This window comes from Hylobates moloch, unplaced genomic scaffold (genome assembly GCF_009828535.3).
Source record: "Hylobates moloch isolate HMO894 unplaced genomic scaffold, HMol_V3 SCAFFOLD_21, whole genome shotgun sequence".
Lineage (NCBI taxonomy): Eukaryota > Metazoa > Chordata > Mammalia > Primates > Hylobatidae > Hylobates > Hylobates moloch.
Genome location: NW_026652296.1, coordinates 10,179,841 through 10,199,069, shown reverse-complemented (window position 1 = coordinate 10,199,069; position 19,229 = coordinate 10,179,841). Strand labels below are relative to the sequence as shown.

The window sequence follows — 19,229 nt, the reverse complement described above, 5'->3', positions numbered from 1 at the left end:
CGGAAGGAGGACCAACCTGCCTGAAAGTGAAGCCAACAGACATTGCAAAGCAGAACTGGGAGAGAGCTAGTCCTGATAGCACTTGAACCCGTGCATCCAGCCGGGCCCGAAGCCTACCTCTGAGGCTTTCAATACCATGAGCCGATAAATTTTCCTGTTGGCTGAGCCAGTTTGCATTAGGGTTCTGGCAACTATAGATGAGAGAATCACCACCACAGCCTTTAGTTTAGGGCTTGGCCTGCGTTAAGAGCCACACGAGTATTCACCCAGACCCTGGTCTGCCTCTTCCACTGGGGAACAGCCTCAGTCTCACAGGCTTCCAGGATGCAAGTCTGTCATCCCTTCATGCTTCCCACCACCTTCAAGATGAGCCCTTTGCAAAGAGGACTCCAAACCCCTGTCTGCCCCTCCCTGACAAGTCCCCTAGCCCAGCCACCTGCAGCAGAGCTTTGCAGACTTGGAGGTGTACCGTCAGCAGCACGTCCAGCTCCGGGGCACCGGCTGTGAGTTCCCTGGATGAAGCTTTCAGTGATGACGGTGGGGGCAGGGGGCGGTCCTTTCTGAGTTGAATTGAAAACTGGGTGACCATTCCAGTTAGCAGTTCAGCTCCCTCTGAGGGTGGGGGAACCCTCCCTTCCCAGCGAGCCCCAGGTCAGGGAGGCCCACTCCAGGTCCCAGGGAGTTCAACTGAAGAGGAAGGGGAAAGGAGCAAAGGGCGGCAGCAACTCGAAACAGAGCTGGGCGGTGTAGCCAAGGGCTTGGGGAAGGCAGGGCGGGCAGTCGTCTTCCAGGAGATCTCGTGGAGGTAGAAGACAATTCCAACTCATCCCAGCTCTGTGACGCTGGACAAGTCTGCCTCCCCCAGGCTCAGGTGACTCATCTGTCAAGGGAGGCAGGAGCCCCACACTCAAGGCCATGAGGGGTGCATGAAATACGGTGGGCAAGAGTGCCTCACACCAAGTCCGCTCCGTGGTAGAGGCTGGACCTGTTGCCCGACCCACTGACAGCCACTCAGGAAGGGCGGAAGCAAGTGTGGCACGAAATACCGCACTCGTCCGTGGGACTGTGAGAGGCGAGGAGAAGGAACTGAGCCTCTGCTCTTCCATGTGGTGAGATGTGGATGCAGAAGCCCTCGGGGGCTGGGGCAGGTGAGGCTGCGTAGCCTCAAGGGAAGCTGTCGTGGGAGGTGTGGGCCCTGCAGTGGGACAGAGGGAACGGCACTGGGTACTGCTGCCCCTTGGTTAGAGGGCAAAGAGCTTTTTTCTCATTTTCTTTTTCTTTTTTTTTTTTGAGACAGAGTCTTGCTTTCGCCCAGGCTGGAGTGCAGTGGTGCCATCTTGGCTCACCGCAACCTGCGCCTCCCGGGTCCAAGCAATTCTCCTGCCTCAGCCTCCCGAGTAGCTGAGATTACAGGCTCTCGCCACTATGCCAATTTTTGTATTTTTAGTAGAGACAGGGTTTCACCATGTTGGCCAGGCTGGTCTCGAACTCCTGACCTCAGGCAATCCGCCTGCCTCCGCCGCCCAAAATGTTGGGATTACAGGCATGAGCCACTGTGCCTGGCCTCAAAGAACTTCTACTATATACTCGGTGGTTATTTTTTAAGGTTTAAAAAATAATACTAAAAGCTGGTTTCTTGGAGCAGAAGGTTCAGGGCCAGGCTGGGGTGATCTCATCTACTTCGTGGTCTCTGAGGACCGGCTCTGAGCCAAGTGGGGGATGTGCGGGGATGGCGTGGGGAAGGGTGCACGATAGAGTGACAAGAGCTGAGCCAAGGACAGTGGGAGAAACAGACTGGGCGGCTGGCAGGAAACGTGGAGCTTGGGTCACCCGGTAGGAGTGCTGGCCACTGGGTCACTGCTGGAAGGAGGTGCACTCACCGGAGACCCTGGGAGCCCCCAAACAGGGACAGCTCATCTGGGGCGAAGTCGGCATTGAGGAAGGCGAAGCTCTCCAGGATGCACTCCATCAGGCTCTCGGCCGAGGCGTGCTCCTGCCGTGCTCTGCAGGGCTGTGAAGTGGCCAGACCTGAGGGCAGCACTGGGCCCTACCCACCCGACCGGGACACTGGCCAGGGGCCTCACGGCAGACCTGGGCAATGTCCCAGTCCCAAGCCCCAATCCCACACACTGTCCCCCAGCACAAGCCCAGCTGCTGGCCCAAGGTGTGGCACTGGGCGTGGCACCCCCCAAAGTCCCTCCTGAATGGCCTGTGACAAGGTAGGAGCAGAATCTTGAGGGGGACAGATCTGAAAACCCTCCCCTGTATCTCAAACACCCATAGGGACAAAGCCAATGGCAGGAGTGAGTGAGCGGCCCCAGCAGGGACCGGGGAGGCAGGAGCGCAGGTGCCTCCCCTAAGAGGGGGCCGCACTCGTTGATTGCCCAGTTCTAAGAAAACCCTAAAACATGGATTTTTATGGGAAACTGCCCAGTTTTGAAAATTTCAAAGTATTTTAAATACATGGTGTAGGTCAGGCAAACGCCTCTTCACGAGGCTCAGAGACCTGTGGGCTCCAGGTTCCTCCTCCCTGTGGGGTTTCTCTCCCCAACAGATTAAGGGAGAGTGTTGGGGCCACCAACTTGCCACTGGTCAAGTCACCAGAGCCTCCAGTGGCAGCTCCCTCCCTGGAGATTTCTGTCTTGTCCCCAATTCGTGGCTGGCTCCAGGGCTGGTTCCTGTCCCCGTTCGCAGCACACCCCACCCAGGCCTTGTGTCCAACACAAACTGCAGCCAAGGCACAGCCCAAGCAGAAGCCATAAAACCAAACCAGGATCCTAACCGCGGCGCCAAAGAGAAAATCTCGAGGACGAAGGGAATAACAAGGCTAGTTGCAGAGATCACATTTTCCAATACAAAAATATAGGCATACATGTGTATGTACGTGTGTATCAATACACACATGCATATAGACTGCTGATTCTCAATAGTCAAGGTAGTTATGTTCTAGAGGCCCAGGCGGGCGGATCACTTGAGGTCAGGGGTTCAAGACCAGCCTGGCCAACATGATGAAACCCCATCTCTACTAAAAATACAAAAATTAACCGGGTGTGGTGGCACAGACCTGTAGTCTCAGCTACTCAGGAGGCTGAGGCAGGAGAATTGCTTGAACCAGCGAGGCGGAGGTTGCAGTGAGCCAAGATTGTGCCACTGCACTGCAGCCTGAGCAACAGAGCAAGACTCCATCTCAGAAAAAAAAAGGGGGGGGATTATGTTCTATAAAATCATAGCAAAAAAACTGAATCAGCAAAAGCTGAACCACTGCTCCTAAGGGAGATACTGGGTTAGGTTCTTGTGAACCTCTGGTCACAGCAGTTTTATCAACTCAGCAATACAGAACCTTGTATGTGTCTTTCAGTTTAAAGACACCTTATTTAATAGCTATTGTTGGCCGGGTGTGGTGGCTCACGCCTGTAATCCCAGCACTCTGGGAGGCCGAGGCAGGTGGATGACCTGATGTCAGGAGTTCAAGACCAGCCTAGCCAACATAGTGAAACTTCGTCTCTACTAAAAATACAAAAATTAGCCAGGCGTGATGGTAGGTACCTGTAACCCCAGGTACTAGGGAGGCTGAGGCAAGAGAATCACTTGAACCCAGGAGGTGGAGGTTGCAGTGTGCCAAGATCGTGCCACTGCACTCCAACCTGGACAACAGAGTGAGACTCTGTCTCCAAAAAAAAGAAAAAAAAAGTTATTTTTGATTCATTAACATTGAACTCAATAGCGAGCATCGCTACAACTCATGCCTGAAGGAAGCTCATCTAACATGCATTTTATCCGTAAGGCATTTCACAGGCTTCCTGGACTGAGGAACACCAGCCGGCACTGAAGCTCTGGGCTTGGGAAGCATTTAAACAGTGAAACTGTCAACAAGAAGCACAAAAACTTGAAAAACATGGCATTAAATAGACCATGAGGACACTTGTTTACCATTTGGGCGTTGAAACAGGAAGGCAAAGCATTGCCTCGCTTGACCTCAGCTGGGAACGTGCGCTTCGAGCAGCTCAGATTTTCTATCACTCTGCCTGGCCCCAAAACCCACTTTGGAATCGCCTCGAGTATTGATTTGGGGGTTAGAAATAAATTTTAGCAAGTAGATGAATTCCAAAATACAGAATCCACAAATAATGAGGATAAATCGTGTATATGTATGTGTGTATGTATGCGCTCACACAATTTTTTCTTTTGAGAGAGAGAGTCTCGCTCTGTTGCCCAGGCTGGAGTGCATTGATGCGATCTTGGCTCACTGTAACCTCCGCCTCCCGGGTTCAAGTGATTCTCCTGCCTCAGCCTCCCACGTAGCTGGGACTACAGGCGCACGCTACCACGCTCGGCTAATTTTTTTGTCTTTTTAGTAGAAATGGGGTTTTGCCATGTTGGCCAGGCTGCTCTTGAACTCCTAGCCTCAAGCAATCCACCTGCCTTGGCCTCCCCCAAAGTGCTGGGATTACAGACATGAGCCACCGCACCCACCATCATATATGTATTCATATACACACAGATTTGCATAAATGTGTGTGTGTGTGTGATTTCTTTCCAGAAAAACTAAAAACCACGGTCTGTAATCAATTTGCATTGTTCTGACTTCATTTGCCAAAAAAAGAAAAGTTCCTTAAAGATGTTTAAAATGATTATTGCAGCATTAACATTTTTATGTAAAATGGGTGTAATTTTTCAAAACACAAGTATGTGACAAATGTGCATGCTGACTCAAATTGGTCTACAAAAAAAGGCTGTTAAAAAGTACAAAAAAGGTACAGGCGCGGTGGCTCATGCCTGTAATCCCAACACTTCGGGAGGCTGAGGCAGGAGGATTGCGTGAGTCCAGGAGTTTGAGACCAGCCTGGGCAACAAAGTGAGACCCTGTCTCTACAAAAAATAAACAAAATTAGCCAGGCATGGTGATGTGTGCCTGTAGCCTCAGCTACTCAGAAGGCTGAGGGAGGAGGATCGTGTGATCCCAGGAGGCGGAGGTTGCAGTGAGCCAAGATCGCACCACTGTACTCCAGCCTGGGCAACAGAGTGAGACCCTGTCTCAAGAAAAATGAAAAACATGAAGTACCAAAAAGTTGACATTATTTCTTAAATTTTTTTCTGGAAATTTTCAGTCCTTTTTAACAACCATAGCAGTGATAAACTGAACATATTTTTAAAGTTATGGATGTAAAATGAGAAATTAAACTTTTTTTCCCCTGTGCTGATTTGTCCTGTTGGAGGTGTGGTTGGCGATAAAATGTGTTTGAAGAGAGCTGTTAACTATTTCAGTGCCAAAGTGTATCTTACACAAAAGAGGAAAACAGAAAACAGCAAAATCAGAGAAGTGCACAGCCAGTCTGAGGGCATAAGGACCTCGGGAACACACAGCAGGAAGGGATGGGCCTGCCGGGGCCAGGTGGAAGTTGCCATTTAAAAGAGGGTGTCCAGGCCGGGTACAGTGGCTCATGCCTGTAATCCTGGCACTTTGGGAGGCTGAGGCAGGCGGATTACCTGAGGTCAGGAGTTTGAGACCAGCCTGGCCAACATGGCGAAACCCCATCTCTACTAAAAATACAAAAATTAGCCAGGCGTGGTGGTGTGCACCTGTAGTCCCAGCTACTCGAGAGGCTGAGGCAGGAGAATTGCTTGAACTTGGGAGGAGGAGGTTGCAGTGAGCCGAGATTGCACCACTACACTCCAGCCTGGGCAACAGAGTGAGACTCCATCTCAAAAAATAAATACATAAAAAATAAAAGAGGGTGTTCAGGGAAGGACACCCTTAAGTTAACTGATGTATTAGTAGGTACTAGTGGTATACATTTTTTTGATGTACATTCAAATTTGTGTAAACACAAAAGGAGAATGTAATAATTTGCCTAGGTCAGTGCCCCTGAAAGCCACCTGCCACCTAAGCCCTCCTGTGAACTGAGAATGGCCCGGGGTATGAGCCCTGTGGAGGAGAAGATTCAGTGCAGGGTGCGTGGATGAGACAAACAGGGAACTGCGTGGGGCCTTCCACGGAGCCAGCTCCGACCCTGGCAACACTCTAAGTCTGGGTTTGTAGCCATGAGCCACAGCCCCACCCACCCAGGTCAGAAGGTGCGAGATGGGGCCAGGTTCTGGCTGGACGTGCATGAGCTATCGACTGTGAACTCTTAGAATCTTCCTGAGCCCCATGAGGGCTGCTGTTATCTCCACTTGCCAGATGAGGAAACCAAGGCCCAGAGAGACACGGCCCACCCAGGTCACGCAGAGGTGAGGCCAGGATGCCAGCCCAGGCTGCGTGGCCCCAGAGCCCACTCCCGGTCATCATGCCATCAGCAAAGCAGGGCTGCCGCCCAGGGCGGGGTGCGCATACCTTCAGCCTGTCCCGGAAGCCGAGGACCTGGTACTCCAGCTCCCGGAGCTGGGGCTGGGTGGAGTCTGTGGGCCTCAGCAACTCCAGGACCTCCTGCAGAGGCCCCTCGAGGGCCATGCCAGGCCCGTCCTCTCTGTCCCCGGTTGCCCCTTCCTCGTGGCCATTCTGGCTACTCGAGGCTGTGCCGTTGTGGAACAGGGAGCCCTGTGGCAGGCTGGGGCTCTCCACTCCTAAGTTCCTCCAGCCAGGCTGCTCTGCAAATGGGCCTCCCGAGAGGTGGGCCATCTCTGGCAGGAGACCTGGGGGCAGGGGGTCCTCCCGAGCCTCCTCTTCAATGGAGGCGTGGGGGCCGATGGCCAAGGGCAGGAAGCCCACATCTGAGGTGGACGCCGACGTGCTCGTCTCCGTGTCTCGGGGGTCCTCAGAGCTGAAGGAGTCCATCTCAGGCAGCTCCTGACTCTGGCTTCTTAGGCTGGGACCCCGGAGGTCGCTGTCAGACAGGTAGCTGAGGATGGAGGTGGCCCTTGGGCCACCCAGCAGCAAGGCCTGCTGTGTTGGCTGCTGTAGGACAGACTGGAGAGGGGACACGGGAACGGCCTCACCAGCCACCCCAGGGACCACAGCAAGTCCCCCAGAGGGGCTTCCCCTGACAGACACCTGCTCTGCATGCCCATGTTCTCAGGATGACTGAGGCCTGCCGAGGTGACCAGCATCCCAGAGATGCAGACAAGACCCTGTCCCCTCTCTGCACTTATCCCCCATCCCGCCTCCAACTCACTCCCCCCAGCCTCAGCAGCCTCCTGGCTGTTGCTCGTGCCCTGTGGGCTGGGCCCCACGTTCCTGCCTCAGGGCCTTTGCACTGACTGTGCTCTCGCCAGAACGCTCTTCCCCATGTGCCTTCACGGCTTGTGCCCTCACCTCCTCAGGACCTTACTTAGGTGTCACCTCTCCTGAGAACCCTGCCCGGACAGCCTTTTTTAAGTGGCAACTTCCACCTGGCCCCAGTGGGCCCCTTCCCTTCCTGCTGTCTCCCACAGTCCTTATGCCCCTGGGGCTGGCTGTGCACTTCTCGGATTTTGATATCATCTGTTTCCCCTGTAGAATTTCAGCTCCTCGAGGGCACAGTCTTTGCCTGGCCTGGAGCAGAGCCTGGCATATAGTTTCGTTTGTTTTGTTTTGTTTTGTTTTGAAATAGTCTCGCTCTGTTGCCCAGGCTGGAGTGCGTTGGTACTGTCTCGGCTCACAGCAACCTTCACCTCCAGGGCTCAAGCAATTCTCCTGCCTCAGCCTCCTGAGTAGCTGGGATTACAGTGGCACTCCCCCACGCCTGGCTAATTTTCGTATTTTTAATAGAGACGGGGTTTCGCCACGTTGGCCAGGCTGGTCTCAAACTCCTGACCTCAGGTGACCCACCTGCCTCGGCCTCTCAAAGTACTAGGATTACAGGCATGAGCCACCGCGCCCAGCCTAGTTTTGAATGAGTGAAGTGAATGAATGAATGAATGAAGGGCATGACATAGACACCATAGAAACAGCAGCAGCTGTCATTAAGCATTCTGAGGTTGCCGGCCCTATACCAGGGCCTTCACATTACCCTCAACACACCCCATGGGGGTGGCACTGCCCTAACCTCGGAGAGGTCCTCAGGCCACACGGGTGGCGAGTACAGTGCCACAGTGTGAATCTGGGTACACGGACACGAACCCTTACCTCGCATCACCTGAACCAATGATCATGGTTGATGTTCATTAACTCAGTTAACTCTCACAACAATCCCATAAGGGCAGTGCTGTTATTCTCACTTCTCTGATACAGATATTGAAGTCCAGAGAGGGCTGGGCACGGTGACTCATGCCTGTAATCCCAGCACTTTGGGAGGCCGAGGTGGGTGGATCACCTGACATCAGGAGTTCAAGACCAGCCTGGCTAACATGGTGACACCCCGTCTCTACTAAAAATACAAAAATTAGCCAGATGTGGTGGTGTGTGCCTGTAATCCCAGCTACTCAGGAGGCTGAGGCAGGAGAATCACTTGAACCTGGGAGGAGGTGGAGGTTGCAGTGAGCTGAGATTGCACGACTGCACTCCAGCCTGGGCGACAAGAGCGAAACTCCGTCTCAAAAAAAAAAAAAAAGGTGCATACACTTGCTGGTAGATGGATTGCTGTCTCTGGAAGAATATGGAAGAAATTGATGACAGCATTAAGGAGGGAACCCTGATCCATGGAGATCACGGGAAGGAGATGTTTTACTGGGCACTCTGTCAATACTACTAGAAACATATATATTAAGGCCAAGGCCATGGTTGGGGTGCTAGAACCATCCAGAGAGCCCGTTGCAGATGTCCTGAAGGACCAGCCAAGCCCAGAACCCAGGCTAGGATGGAGGCTGGCAGCAGAGGAAGAAAGCGCACAGGAAAACACCCAGGATCGCCCCAAATGGAAGCTGAGCCCGAGGCTTGCCAGGTCTGGGGGGGCCAGACTGCTCCGCCCAGCTCCCACGTGCTGCCCCCATCCCAGGGTGACCACAGCGGCCCTGCGCCGGGGAAGGCTCACTCACCAGGTAGTATCTCTCCCGGAAGCTGGGGGTGCTCGGGGGTGTCCAATTGTACAAGGAGCCCTTCCTGCTGCCCACAGAAAACTTGCCTGTGGGGCTGGGTGACACCAGGAAGCTCTCAGTATCAAACGGGCTGGAGGAGAGAACAGAAGGCCAGGATGCCATCGGCGCCCAGAGGCCATTTCAGGCGCAGACGGCCCAGCGGGCTCTTAGGTTATACAGGTCGATGGTCTTCATCTTACAATACAATAACGTGGATGGTGTGCGAGGAGCTCTGCTCTAAACTGTTTCTTGTTTTTGAGACAGGTTCTTGCTCTGATGCCCAGGTTGGAATGCAGTGGTGCCATCACAGCTCACTGCATCCTTGAATTCCTGGGTTCAAGTGATCCTCCTGCCTCAGCCTCCTATGTAGCTATGACCACAGGCATGTACCACCATGCCGGACTAATTTTTAAATTTATTTTTATTTTTTTGTAAAGACAGGGTCTTGCCATGTTGCCCAGGCTGGTCTCAAATTCCTGGGCTCAAGCAATCCTCCTGCCTCAGCCTCCCAAAGTGTTGGGATTACAGGCCATGAGCCACTGAGCCCAGCCTCTACCAAACTCTTTACACGAATCCTTATTTCCACCCTAAGACAACCCTCTGTGGACTGGAGAATTATTTACAGGGGAGGAAAGGAAGGCTCTGAGAGATGAGTGACTTGCTTAGGGCAGTGTCACAACCAACCACGCGAGACGGAACTGAATTCACACACACATTTCTCTGACCCCAAAGCCTTAAAGATCACTAAGAGTGATGCTTACACTTCAGATGTCACTGTACTTAACGGATTTAAGAGGAAATGGGCCGGGTGCGGTGGCTCACACCTGTAATCCCAACACTTCGGGAAGCCAAGGCAGGCAGATCACTTAAGCTCAGGAGTTCGAGACCAGCCTGGATAACCTGGCGAAACCCCCGTCTCTACAAAAAATGAATACATTAGCTGGGCTAATGTGGTGACCGACAGACACTTCTAGTCCCAGCTACTCAGGAGGCAGAGGTGGAAGGAGCACTTGAGCCTGGGAGGTGGAGGCTGCAGTGAGCCGAGATCATGCCACTGCTCTCCAGTCTGGGCAACAGAGCAAGACTCTATCTCAAAAAAAAAAAAAAAAAAAAAGCAAAATAAAACAGGAAATGGAGGCTTGGGCCTCCAAGGCCAGGGCCTCGCTCATGGTCACAGGTGCGGCCTAGGAACTCCAGGTTACAAGGCCTCGATCCCTTTAGAAATCTTTCTCAAGGCCGGGCGCGGTGGCTTATGCCTGTAATCCCAGCACTTTGGGAGGCCAAGGCGGGTGGATCACCTGAGGTAAGGACTTCGAGACCAGCCTGGCCAACATGGCGAAACCCCATCTCTCCTAAAAATATAAAAAAACTAGCTGGGCATGGTGGCGGGCACCTGTGATCCCAGCTACTTGAGAGGCTGAGGCTGGGGAATCGCTTGAATCTGGGAGGCAGATGTTGTAGTGAGCCGAGATTGCACCATTGCACTCCAGCCTGGGCAGCAGAGCGAGACTCTGTCTCAAAAAGAAAAAAAGAAACCTTTCTTAGACTCTGACCGCCCTGAGGGCCCTTAGCCAGATGGTTAGGGACAGTGACTGAGCAGGAGAACAGGATCTGGAGGCAGGAAACCAGGCCAATTCATGCTAAATCAAAGAAAGACACCAAGGTCTGAAGGGACAGGGAATCTAAGGCCAATTAACGCAATCTTCCTAAAGCTAACCCAAAAGGAAAAACCCCGTCTCCCCACACTCAGTAGTAAAGGATCAAAGGCAATGCTCCCTACAGCCCTCCCGCCTCCAACCACGGCTCAGATGGAAAGGGAGGGTGTGGATGGGCCGCTGGCGAAACAGGGACCATCCCTCTATCTGCATAGGGCGCCATCCACCTCAGCCTCTAACCACAGACCAAATCCTTTATCCAGAAAAGGGACAGGCCATAGGAACCTCAAACAGGGTACTTAAAGCCCAGAAACTTTGCAACCAGACCCTTGAGCCGCATGCTCGGGCCCACTCCCACCCTGCGGAGTGCTTTCTTGCCTTTTTTTTTTTTTTTTTTTCTTTTTCTCTGAGACTGTCTTTCTCTGTCATCCAGGCTGGAGTGCAGCGGCACCATCTTGACTCACTGCAGCCTCTGCCTCCCAGGTTCAAGCAATTCTCCTGCCTTAGCCTCCCAAGTAGCTGAAACTATAAGCCCGCGCCACCACGCCTGGCTAATTTTTGTGTTTTTAGTAGAGACGGGGTTTCGCCTTTTCGGCCAGGCTGGTCTCAAACTCCTGACCTCAGGTGATCTGCCCACTTAGGCCTCCCAAAGTGCTGGGATTATAGGTGTGAGCTACTGCGCCCAACCTGCTTTCTTGCTTTAATAAAGTCCTGCTGCTTCATTCCTGCGTTTCATTCCCCTGCTCCTTTTTCTGCATTTTGTTCAAGTCTTTGTTCAAAACGCCAAGGACTTAAACAACTCATTGTCCAAACCCTCCACCAGTAACAACTGGACACCCCCAGTTAGAGGCCCCTTTGAGAAACTCAGCCGATGAACAGGGAACACTCGGTTCAGACCCCTCATCTGTAAAAGGGGTACCCTTACGGAAGAACCCCTGTGTGGAACATGCACAGGGAAGGATGGGAATCCAGGCGAGCGCGTGGGAGCAGCGAGGCGAGTGATGCTTAGCCTGGCCCGTGATGCTCAGCCTGGCCTGTGTCCAGCCTTGCACTCGGAGCAGGTAGGTCCCCATAGACCCTCCTGCCTCAAAGAAACTTGCTTATAATTATTTGCACAAATGCCTGGCTCATGGCACCTGGGCCTGGCCTGACCAGAAGGCCTACAGCTCAGAGGCTCTGCAAGTGCCCGCTTCTCTGCCCAGGGTGTCTGCAGACCCGCAGGCACCCTAGGTCCTAGGCTTGGATGGCACTGAGCTGCCCACCACCCTGTACACTTCAGGTGCCCCTGGGCAAGAGGTATTCTCAGCCCTACCAGACAGGTGAGGACCCTGAGGGTGCAGGTGGCCGCTCACCAGAATTCACCCAGCGCACAAGGGAGAGGGCAGCAGTTCTGTGACCCCCAGCTCAGACACCCACCCTAGGGGGAGAGGAGAGAGACCAGCCCCGACTGGCCAGAGCAAGCACAGAGCAGAGGAGGGCCCTCAGCTCTCCCTTCTGCTGCCCCTGCGCTGAGGAGGAGGAAGGGAATGCCCTGCAAATGCAAGGCTTCCTTAGAACAGAGAGCTCTGGAGCCCTCCACGCTCAGGGTATACAGTCCAGGGGGTGATCGCATGGACATGGGCTTCATGGCTCTGCAGCCAAGAGGGGGATGCAGGTGACCGCTCAGCCCTGGGCCTGGGGGGGTAGCCAGGGTCGGCCAGGAATGAATGGGTGGGAGCAGCAAGGAGGGCCTTCGTGGAGAGGTGAGCCGCCTCCTCCAAGGAGCCAAGCCCAGGAGGCCCCGGAAAGTGTCCCCCCAAACTTCCCTGGGGCTTTAATAGCCAGGGGTTCAGAAGCAAGAAGGGAAGCAAAACCTGAAAGGCAGGCAGGGGCTGCAGAGAAGGTCTAGGCCTCGACCTGACTGAGGGGCAGGAGTGAGGGACAGATGAGGACCCATGAGGGCAGGGACACCCTTGGCAGAGGCTGGTGCAGGAACCTAGGGCCAGAGTGTGGCCAGGCCACCAGGGGCAGCCCGCCAGGCCTCCGCTCTCCCCGGGCTGGGCGGGACTCACTTCCACTGCACCTCCAGCTGCAACTTGATGGTACCCAACTCCGTGATGTCCACCACGATGACCTGCGGCCGCGTCGTGAAGAAGTCGGCGATGTCACACGTCACTGCGCCCACAGCCAGCGAGCCCAGGCCCCGCAATTCCGTCACCTGGGGGTGGGGGCTGGAGGGTGGTGTCCGAGCCGAGCACCCAGGCACCCCAGCCCTGCCCCCGGGCCCCATCCTCACCTTGATGTCCAGGTTCTCGTGCAGCGTGGGGATGAAGGCCTTCTCCTCTTCGTCCCAGGTCTGGCTGTCATCTGACTCGATCCGACCCTTGAGCTTCCAACGCTGGCGGCCCAGACGCATGAGCACCTGTGAACCAGCCCAAGAGGGGCCGTGTCAGCCCAGGTGGGTGTCCCTTTGCTGCCCGCCCAGGGCCCTCCCTGCCAGACAGAGCCCCAGCTGCAACCCTGGTTCCCAGCAGCTCCCATCCCCCAAAGACCTGGCAGGGAGCCCTGAGGATTGACCCCGGAGGGTGGCCGTACCTCATAGTGGTCTCCGGGACAGAGGCGTGCGTAGCCCACCAAGCCTGGAACACAGACATGGCCAGTCTCCCCTCCGCCTTCCACTCTCCCTGACCTGGGACCACAGGTCCTCTCTGGGGTTCCCCAAGTATAGGTTTTCAGTTTCAGTGGGGTGAGGATGGGGGGGGAGGTACGCCATCATGATGGAAAATGGACAGAGGGTGCTGGGCCCTCACACCAGGCTCAGAGAGGGGTGGGACTTGCCAGAGGTCACATGTCACATGGATGCAAAAGCCAAGACTGGGCTCAGACCCCTGGGATTCTGGCCAATTCCCACGCCCCTCAGCACAAGTCTCAGGGCCTCCAGGAAGGCCTCTGCCCACCCCCTCTCAGCCCTGTTACCTTTCATCCTGATGTGGAACTCGCCCAGGTGAACCTCCAGGGCCCCCTCGATGAGCCACATGTCCTGCAAAGCCCCGGAGGTGGCTCAGCTGGCTGCCTGGGGCTAGGCCACGGGGGCCTCTAACTGTCCCTGCAGCCAGACAGAGGCCACAGGCAGAGTGACGCCTCCTTGGGGCCCAGAACACCTCCTCCAGCCCCCGCTGGCCCAGCTGTCAATGTCCCCACTGCCCGGCCCAGCTCTCGCTGCCCCTGCTGCCCAGCCCAGCTTGGCCCGGCCCACCTCGGCGCACTCGTGCAGGCTGCGGCCCAGCTCCTGCAGGCTCTCTCGGGCTGCGCGGCTCGGGGGGCACCCGGCAAAGGCCCGCTGCATGCTGGAGGCGCCATCGCGCAGGCGGCACTGGATGCAGTAGTCCTCGTACAGCTCGTCCACCTATGGTGGGCACACGAGCTGGTGGCGCTGCCCACGCAGAGGGGCAGCCCCACACCTGCCTGTCGACTTCTCCCATCTGGGAGAGGCCCTCCCTGAGCTAAGCACCCGGCTAGCCCAGCCCATGGTGACAGTCACTACCTGCCCAGTCCCATTCAAAGCAGTCACCCCTGGCCCCAGTAGAACATGAACCCCCACAGGCAGGGACCACATCTGCCTCACCTGCCTCACCTGCCACCCCTGCCTCACCTGCCACCCCTGCCTCACCTGCTGCATACCCAGCTCCTGGCAGCGACTGGCACACAGTGTGCACAGCAAAAATGAGTGAAAGAGACAAGGGAATCTGTCCCTTCACCTCCTCTGCCTGGTTTTTCAACAATGAAACGGGAGGTGAGTTTGTGATAACCTGCCACCCACTGGGCAGTGCGGGGAGTAAAGCAAGATCGTGAAACCGTTTGCAGACTCTAAAGCTTAAGGATCTGCTATGCGACCTTGGGCGAACCCATGTTCATCTCTGGACCTCTGCTTCTCCATCTGTACAATGGGCTGGGAGGGCTCAACCTTCCCAGCCATCTAAGACTGACCATGAGGTCTTTCTGCATAAACTGAAGAAAGAGCCCACACGGTCCTCAGTGAGTCCCACCTCAGGGCTGAGCCCCTGCTGTCCTTCAACTGGCCCGAGGCCCCTGCTCATCCATAGCCTCCTGCAGCTGCCCCGTACCCAGAGGCCCTGAGCCCTGCTGCGAGGGCACCTCCCCGGCTCCTGCTAACCTAGCTGAGGCCCAGCAAGCTGGCACTGCCCCGCCCCACCCTGCAACATCCACGAGCCGGCTGACCTTGCTGATGTGAAACTCCATCTTCCGAATGTGCCTTTCCACACAGCGCGTTTGCTTCTCCCGGAAAAAGGGAAGATGTTTGCAAAGTCGCCTGGGCCACCCGCCAGCCCCGCTTGCCCCTGCCACCCTCCTGCAGGTCCTAACTCAGAGAATGGGGCTTAGTGCTGGGCTGGCCCCTCACCATCCCCGAGGAAGGCTCATCGCAGAGCCTCAGCCTTCCCATTCCTAAAATGGGGAGGAAACCCAGGTATTCTGCCCATCGTTCAGCCAGGAGGATGCAGTGAGGCACAGTCATTCTCATCCAGCCGAGCCCAGCCCACCTCACTCACCGTATGCAGACTCACCTTGTCCAGGTCGTAATAGAAAGCCTGTGGGGGAGGAAAGGAGGGCGGAAGAAGCTGTCAGAGTCCCACATGTTCCTCCAAGGCCTATGAGGCTCTATGCTGGAGGCGCCTGAGCTCAGAGTCAGAGGACAGAAAGCCATGTCTACAGCCACCCCCACTCCTTCCTCTGCCAACGGCAGACTGCTGTCCACGCCAAGGACAGCACTGATTAAACACATGCACGTTGGATGAGGCAGTTCTAGGTCTGGCTCTTCTATTTCCCAGCTGTGTGTCCCAGGCAAGTCATTCAACCTCTCCGGGCCTCCATTTCCTCCTATGTAAAGTAGGGTAGGAGAAGCGCCTACCTCATAGGGAGAAAAAAGGACACAGCAGGCACTTGACAAAATGGGAACCATTGGGATTGAAGGAATGGCCTCAGCCATGACCAAAAGAACGTGGGGGATGGAGGCGGGAGGGGCACATGGCACAGAAGTTCAAGCCTTAATGGTGAATTCCTAAGTCTATCCATTCCAGGGGCCAGGGTGCGACCAAGACAAATAATATATCATCAGGGCAGGCAAACCTTTCTACAGGTTTATAAAGGGTCAGAAAGTAAATATTTCAGGCTTGGCAGGCCAGGGCGCCCCATGCCAAGATCTATAAAGTAGGACCATCCTGGCCAGGCGCAGTGGCTCACGCCTGTAATCCCAGCACTTTGGGAGGCTGAGGTGGTCAGATCACTTGAGATCAGGAGTTTAAGTCCAGCCTGGCCAATGTGGCGAAACCTCATCTCTACTAAAAATATAAAAACTAGCTGGGCGTGGTGGTGCGTGCCTGTCATCCCAGCCACTTGCCAGACTTGAGGCAGGAGAATCACTTGAACCTCAGAGGTGGAGGTTGCAGTGATCCAAGACCGTGCACTGTACTCCAGCCTGGGTGACAGAGCAAGACTCCATCTCAAAAAAAAAAAGGTAGGACCATCTAAAACATACACACCTTTGCCTATGTTAGAGTTACTTCTGGAACCAAGAAAGAGAGTGTGAAGTGGGCCTAAGACATGAGAAGTGCTGTACCTGCCTGTGGGGTTAAATTCGTCAGGGTCAAAGTTTTGTCCTAACTAAGCAACTCTGCCATCATGGGAAAGCAGCCACAGACAATGTGTACATGAACAAGTGTGGCCAAGAAACATTTATTTAAACAAATGTTTAAAAAACTCTTGTTTTTTAAGTGACTCTAATTTTAAAATATAGTGACTCTAATTTTCACTGGCTGTTAATTTCCAGTGGAGATTAGAGTCACTATGTCTGAGTCTGGAGGGGTTACCATGAGGCCGGAGATCCACCCGGGAGGAAAAGTAAGCTATAGGAGAGTATGTAAATTGACATTTCATTTTTGTAAGACAATTTTAACTCACAACTGCTAAACACATTTACATGATTATGTGACCAGAGAGAAAAATATGGGAAGATCAATACAAGATTGTTCTTAAGGGTTAAACAGGGTGGGACACAGAAGACGAATAGAGGAGGGTGTCAATCGAGAGAAAGAAGGATTCAACCCCAAAAAGTCCCATGTATGTATTTATGTGGAATTGTACATATGCGATAATGAAATAAAAATTCCATTTAAGCCAGGTGAAGTGGCTCGCACCTGTAATCCTAGCACTTTGGGAGGCCAAGGCAGGAGGATCACTTGAGCCCAGGCATTCAAGACCAGTCTGGGTGACATAGCAAGACCCTATCTCTACAAAAAATTTAAAAATTTAGCTGGGCATGGTGGCACACACCTGTAGTCCCAGCTACTTGAGAGGCTGAAGTAGGAGAATTGCTTGAGCCCAGGAGTTCAAGGTTACGGAGAGCTATGATCGTACCACTGCACTTCACCCTGGGTGACAGAGTAAGACCTTGTCGCTTTAAGAATAAATAAATAAAATCTTTTTAAAATTAAGAAACAATTAAAACTCCATTTAAGAAATAAAGAAATAGGATGGGCGTGGTGGCTCATGCATATAATCCTAGCATTTTGGGAGGCCGAGGTGAGTGGATCACCTGAGGTCAGGAGTTCGAGACCAGCCTGGCCAACATGGTGAAACCCCCTCTCTACTAAATAAAAAATACAAAAATTATCCTGGCATGATTGTGTGCGCCTGTAATCCTAGCTACTCAGGAGGCTGAGGCAGGAGAATCACTTGAACCTGGGAGGCAGAGGTTGCAGTGAATGGAGATCGTGACACTGCACTCCAGCCTGGGTGACAGAGCAAGACTCCATCCTGAGAAAAAGAAAAGAAAAGAAAAAAAGAAATAAAGAGGAAAGATCTCAAGCCTTTGAAAAGAAGAGTGACTACCCAGCAACGTCTCGAAAACCAACATCTTGCTTCAATGAGAACCAGCAGTGTCATGGGAGCAGGACTCGACATGGGCGTCTTGCTGTGTGGCTCCAGTGCGGTCACTGTGCCCTGGCCTCAGTGTGCCCATCTATGACATGGCAGCAGCTAAAACATACAAGTATTTATACTCTTGCCTACTTTAGAGTTACTTCTAGAACGGAAAGAATGGGAAACGAAGTCCACGGGGTGAGACTCACTGCACCCGTGTGAGAAGAGGGGCGGGTGCTGGAGCTGGGTGAGATCTTGGCAGCACCTTCTCCCACCATCTGCTGCTGGTCACCCGCCCAACCGCCCACCAAGGGTGAGGCATGCTGAGCTTGGCAGGCTTTTCCCTCCCCAAGTCCCTGGCACACGCATGAGGCTGGGCCCTTGCCTCTCCCACCCTGCCCACCCCGAGGCCCTCTCTGCTGGAGCCAGAATACAGAGACGGCCGCTTGCTTGCTTGCTTATTCCACTCATTCATTCATTCATTCATTGAAACAGAGTCTGGCTCTATCGTCCAGGCTGGTGTGCAGTGGTATGATCTCACCTCACTGCATCCTCAGCCTCCTGGGTTCAAGCTACTCTCCTGCCTCAGCCTCCCGAGTAGCTGGGACTACAGGCACCCACCACCATGCGTGGCTAATTTTTGTATTTTTAGTACAGATGGGGTTTCACCATGTTGGCCAGGCTGGTCTCAAACTCCTGATCTCAAGTGATCCACCCACCTCAGCCTCCCAAAGTGCTGAGATTACAGGCGTGAGCCACTGTGCTGAGCCACTGGATGCTATTTTAGTAGAAAAACTCATCTCCCCTTCTCGCTTTCCCAGTCCCTCAGTCAAGCTGGTGGCCTGCTCTGCAGGTTGGTGCTTTGGAGGAGGGATTCTGGGAAACACTGGCTGGGAGGAGAATCCCACAGCAGCAAGGCCTCTTTGCTTTTGTTTCCAAATCTAATTCATTAAGGATATGTGGGGTTTTCGCAAGGCAGCAGCGGAGAGACTTCCCAGATGAAAGGAAGATCCTCCTGCTGAAAGGATGAAGTCCCTGAGCAATGGGATCCTAGCAGTGTCACCAGATAAAATACAGGACACCTAATTAAAATTTCCAATAAACAGGGAACAATTATTTTAGCATAAGTATGTCCCAAAGATTACATGGGATATACTTATACCTAAACATATTTGTGATTTGTCTGAAAAACCAATTTAATGGGAGGCCGGGCACAGTGGCTCATGCCTGTAATCCCGGCACTTTGGGAGGCCGAGGCAGGCGAATCACTTGAGGTCAGGTAGTTTGAGACCAGCCTGGCCAACATGGTGAAACCTTGTCTCTACTAAAAATGCGAAAAACAACTGGGCGTGGTGGCGGGTGCCTGTAATCCCAGCTACTCAGGAGGCTGAGGCAGGAGAATTGCTTGAATCTAGGAGGCAGAGGTTGCAGCGAGCCGATATCATGCCACCGCACTCCAGCCTGGGCAACAGAGTGAGACTTCATCTCAAAAACAAAACAAAACAAAACAAAACAAAACAAATTTAATGGGGCATGCTATTTGTGAGTGTGTGTGTGTGTGTGTGTGTGTGTGTGTGTGTGTGTGTGTGTGTGTGTGTTTTGCTAAGTCTGTCTCTGCTAAAAGAAAGGCAAAAAACCAGAGCAGGTGAGCCTTGGGCAACACAGGGCCCAGGGCCAGCCTTAAAGACACTGCCTTGGCTGGCACAGTGCCTCACACCTATAATCCCA

At 53.8% G+C, this 19,229-nt stretch overlaps 1 protein-coding gene across 1 annotated transcript in view; it reads right to left on the bottom strand.

The window, feature by feature from the left end:
• RIPOR3 (RIPOR family member 3) overlaps positions 1-19,229 on the bottom strand; it is a 105,410-nt gene that overhangs the window by 8,407 nt on the left and 77,774 nt on the right. The window contains exons 5-15 of the mRNA XM_032143173.2: positions 15,149-15,172; positions 14,805-14,858; positions 13,822-13,971; positions 13,542-13,605; positions 13,161-13,204; positions 12,862-12,987; positions 12,638-12,783; positions 8,893-9,022; positions 6,335-6,907; positions 1,881-2,011; positions 437-560 (exon numbers count right to left, since the gene is read on the bottom strand). Of these exons, the coding sequence (XP_031999064.1) occupies positions 437-560; positions 1,881-2,011; positions 6,335-6,907; positions 8,893-9,022; positions 12,638-12,783; positions 12,862-12,987; positions 13,161-13,204; positions 13,542-13,605; positions 13,822-13,971; positions 14,805-14,858; positions 15,149-15,172 (1,566 nt within the window). The remainder of the gene's footprint in view (positions 1-436; positions 561-1,880; positions 2,012-6,334; positions 6,908-8,892; positions 9,023-12,637; positions 12,784-12,861; positions 12,988-13,160; positions 13,205-13,541; positions 13,606-13,821; positions 13,972-14,804; positions 14,859-15,148; positions 15,173-19,229) is intronic.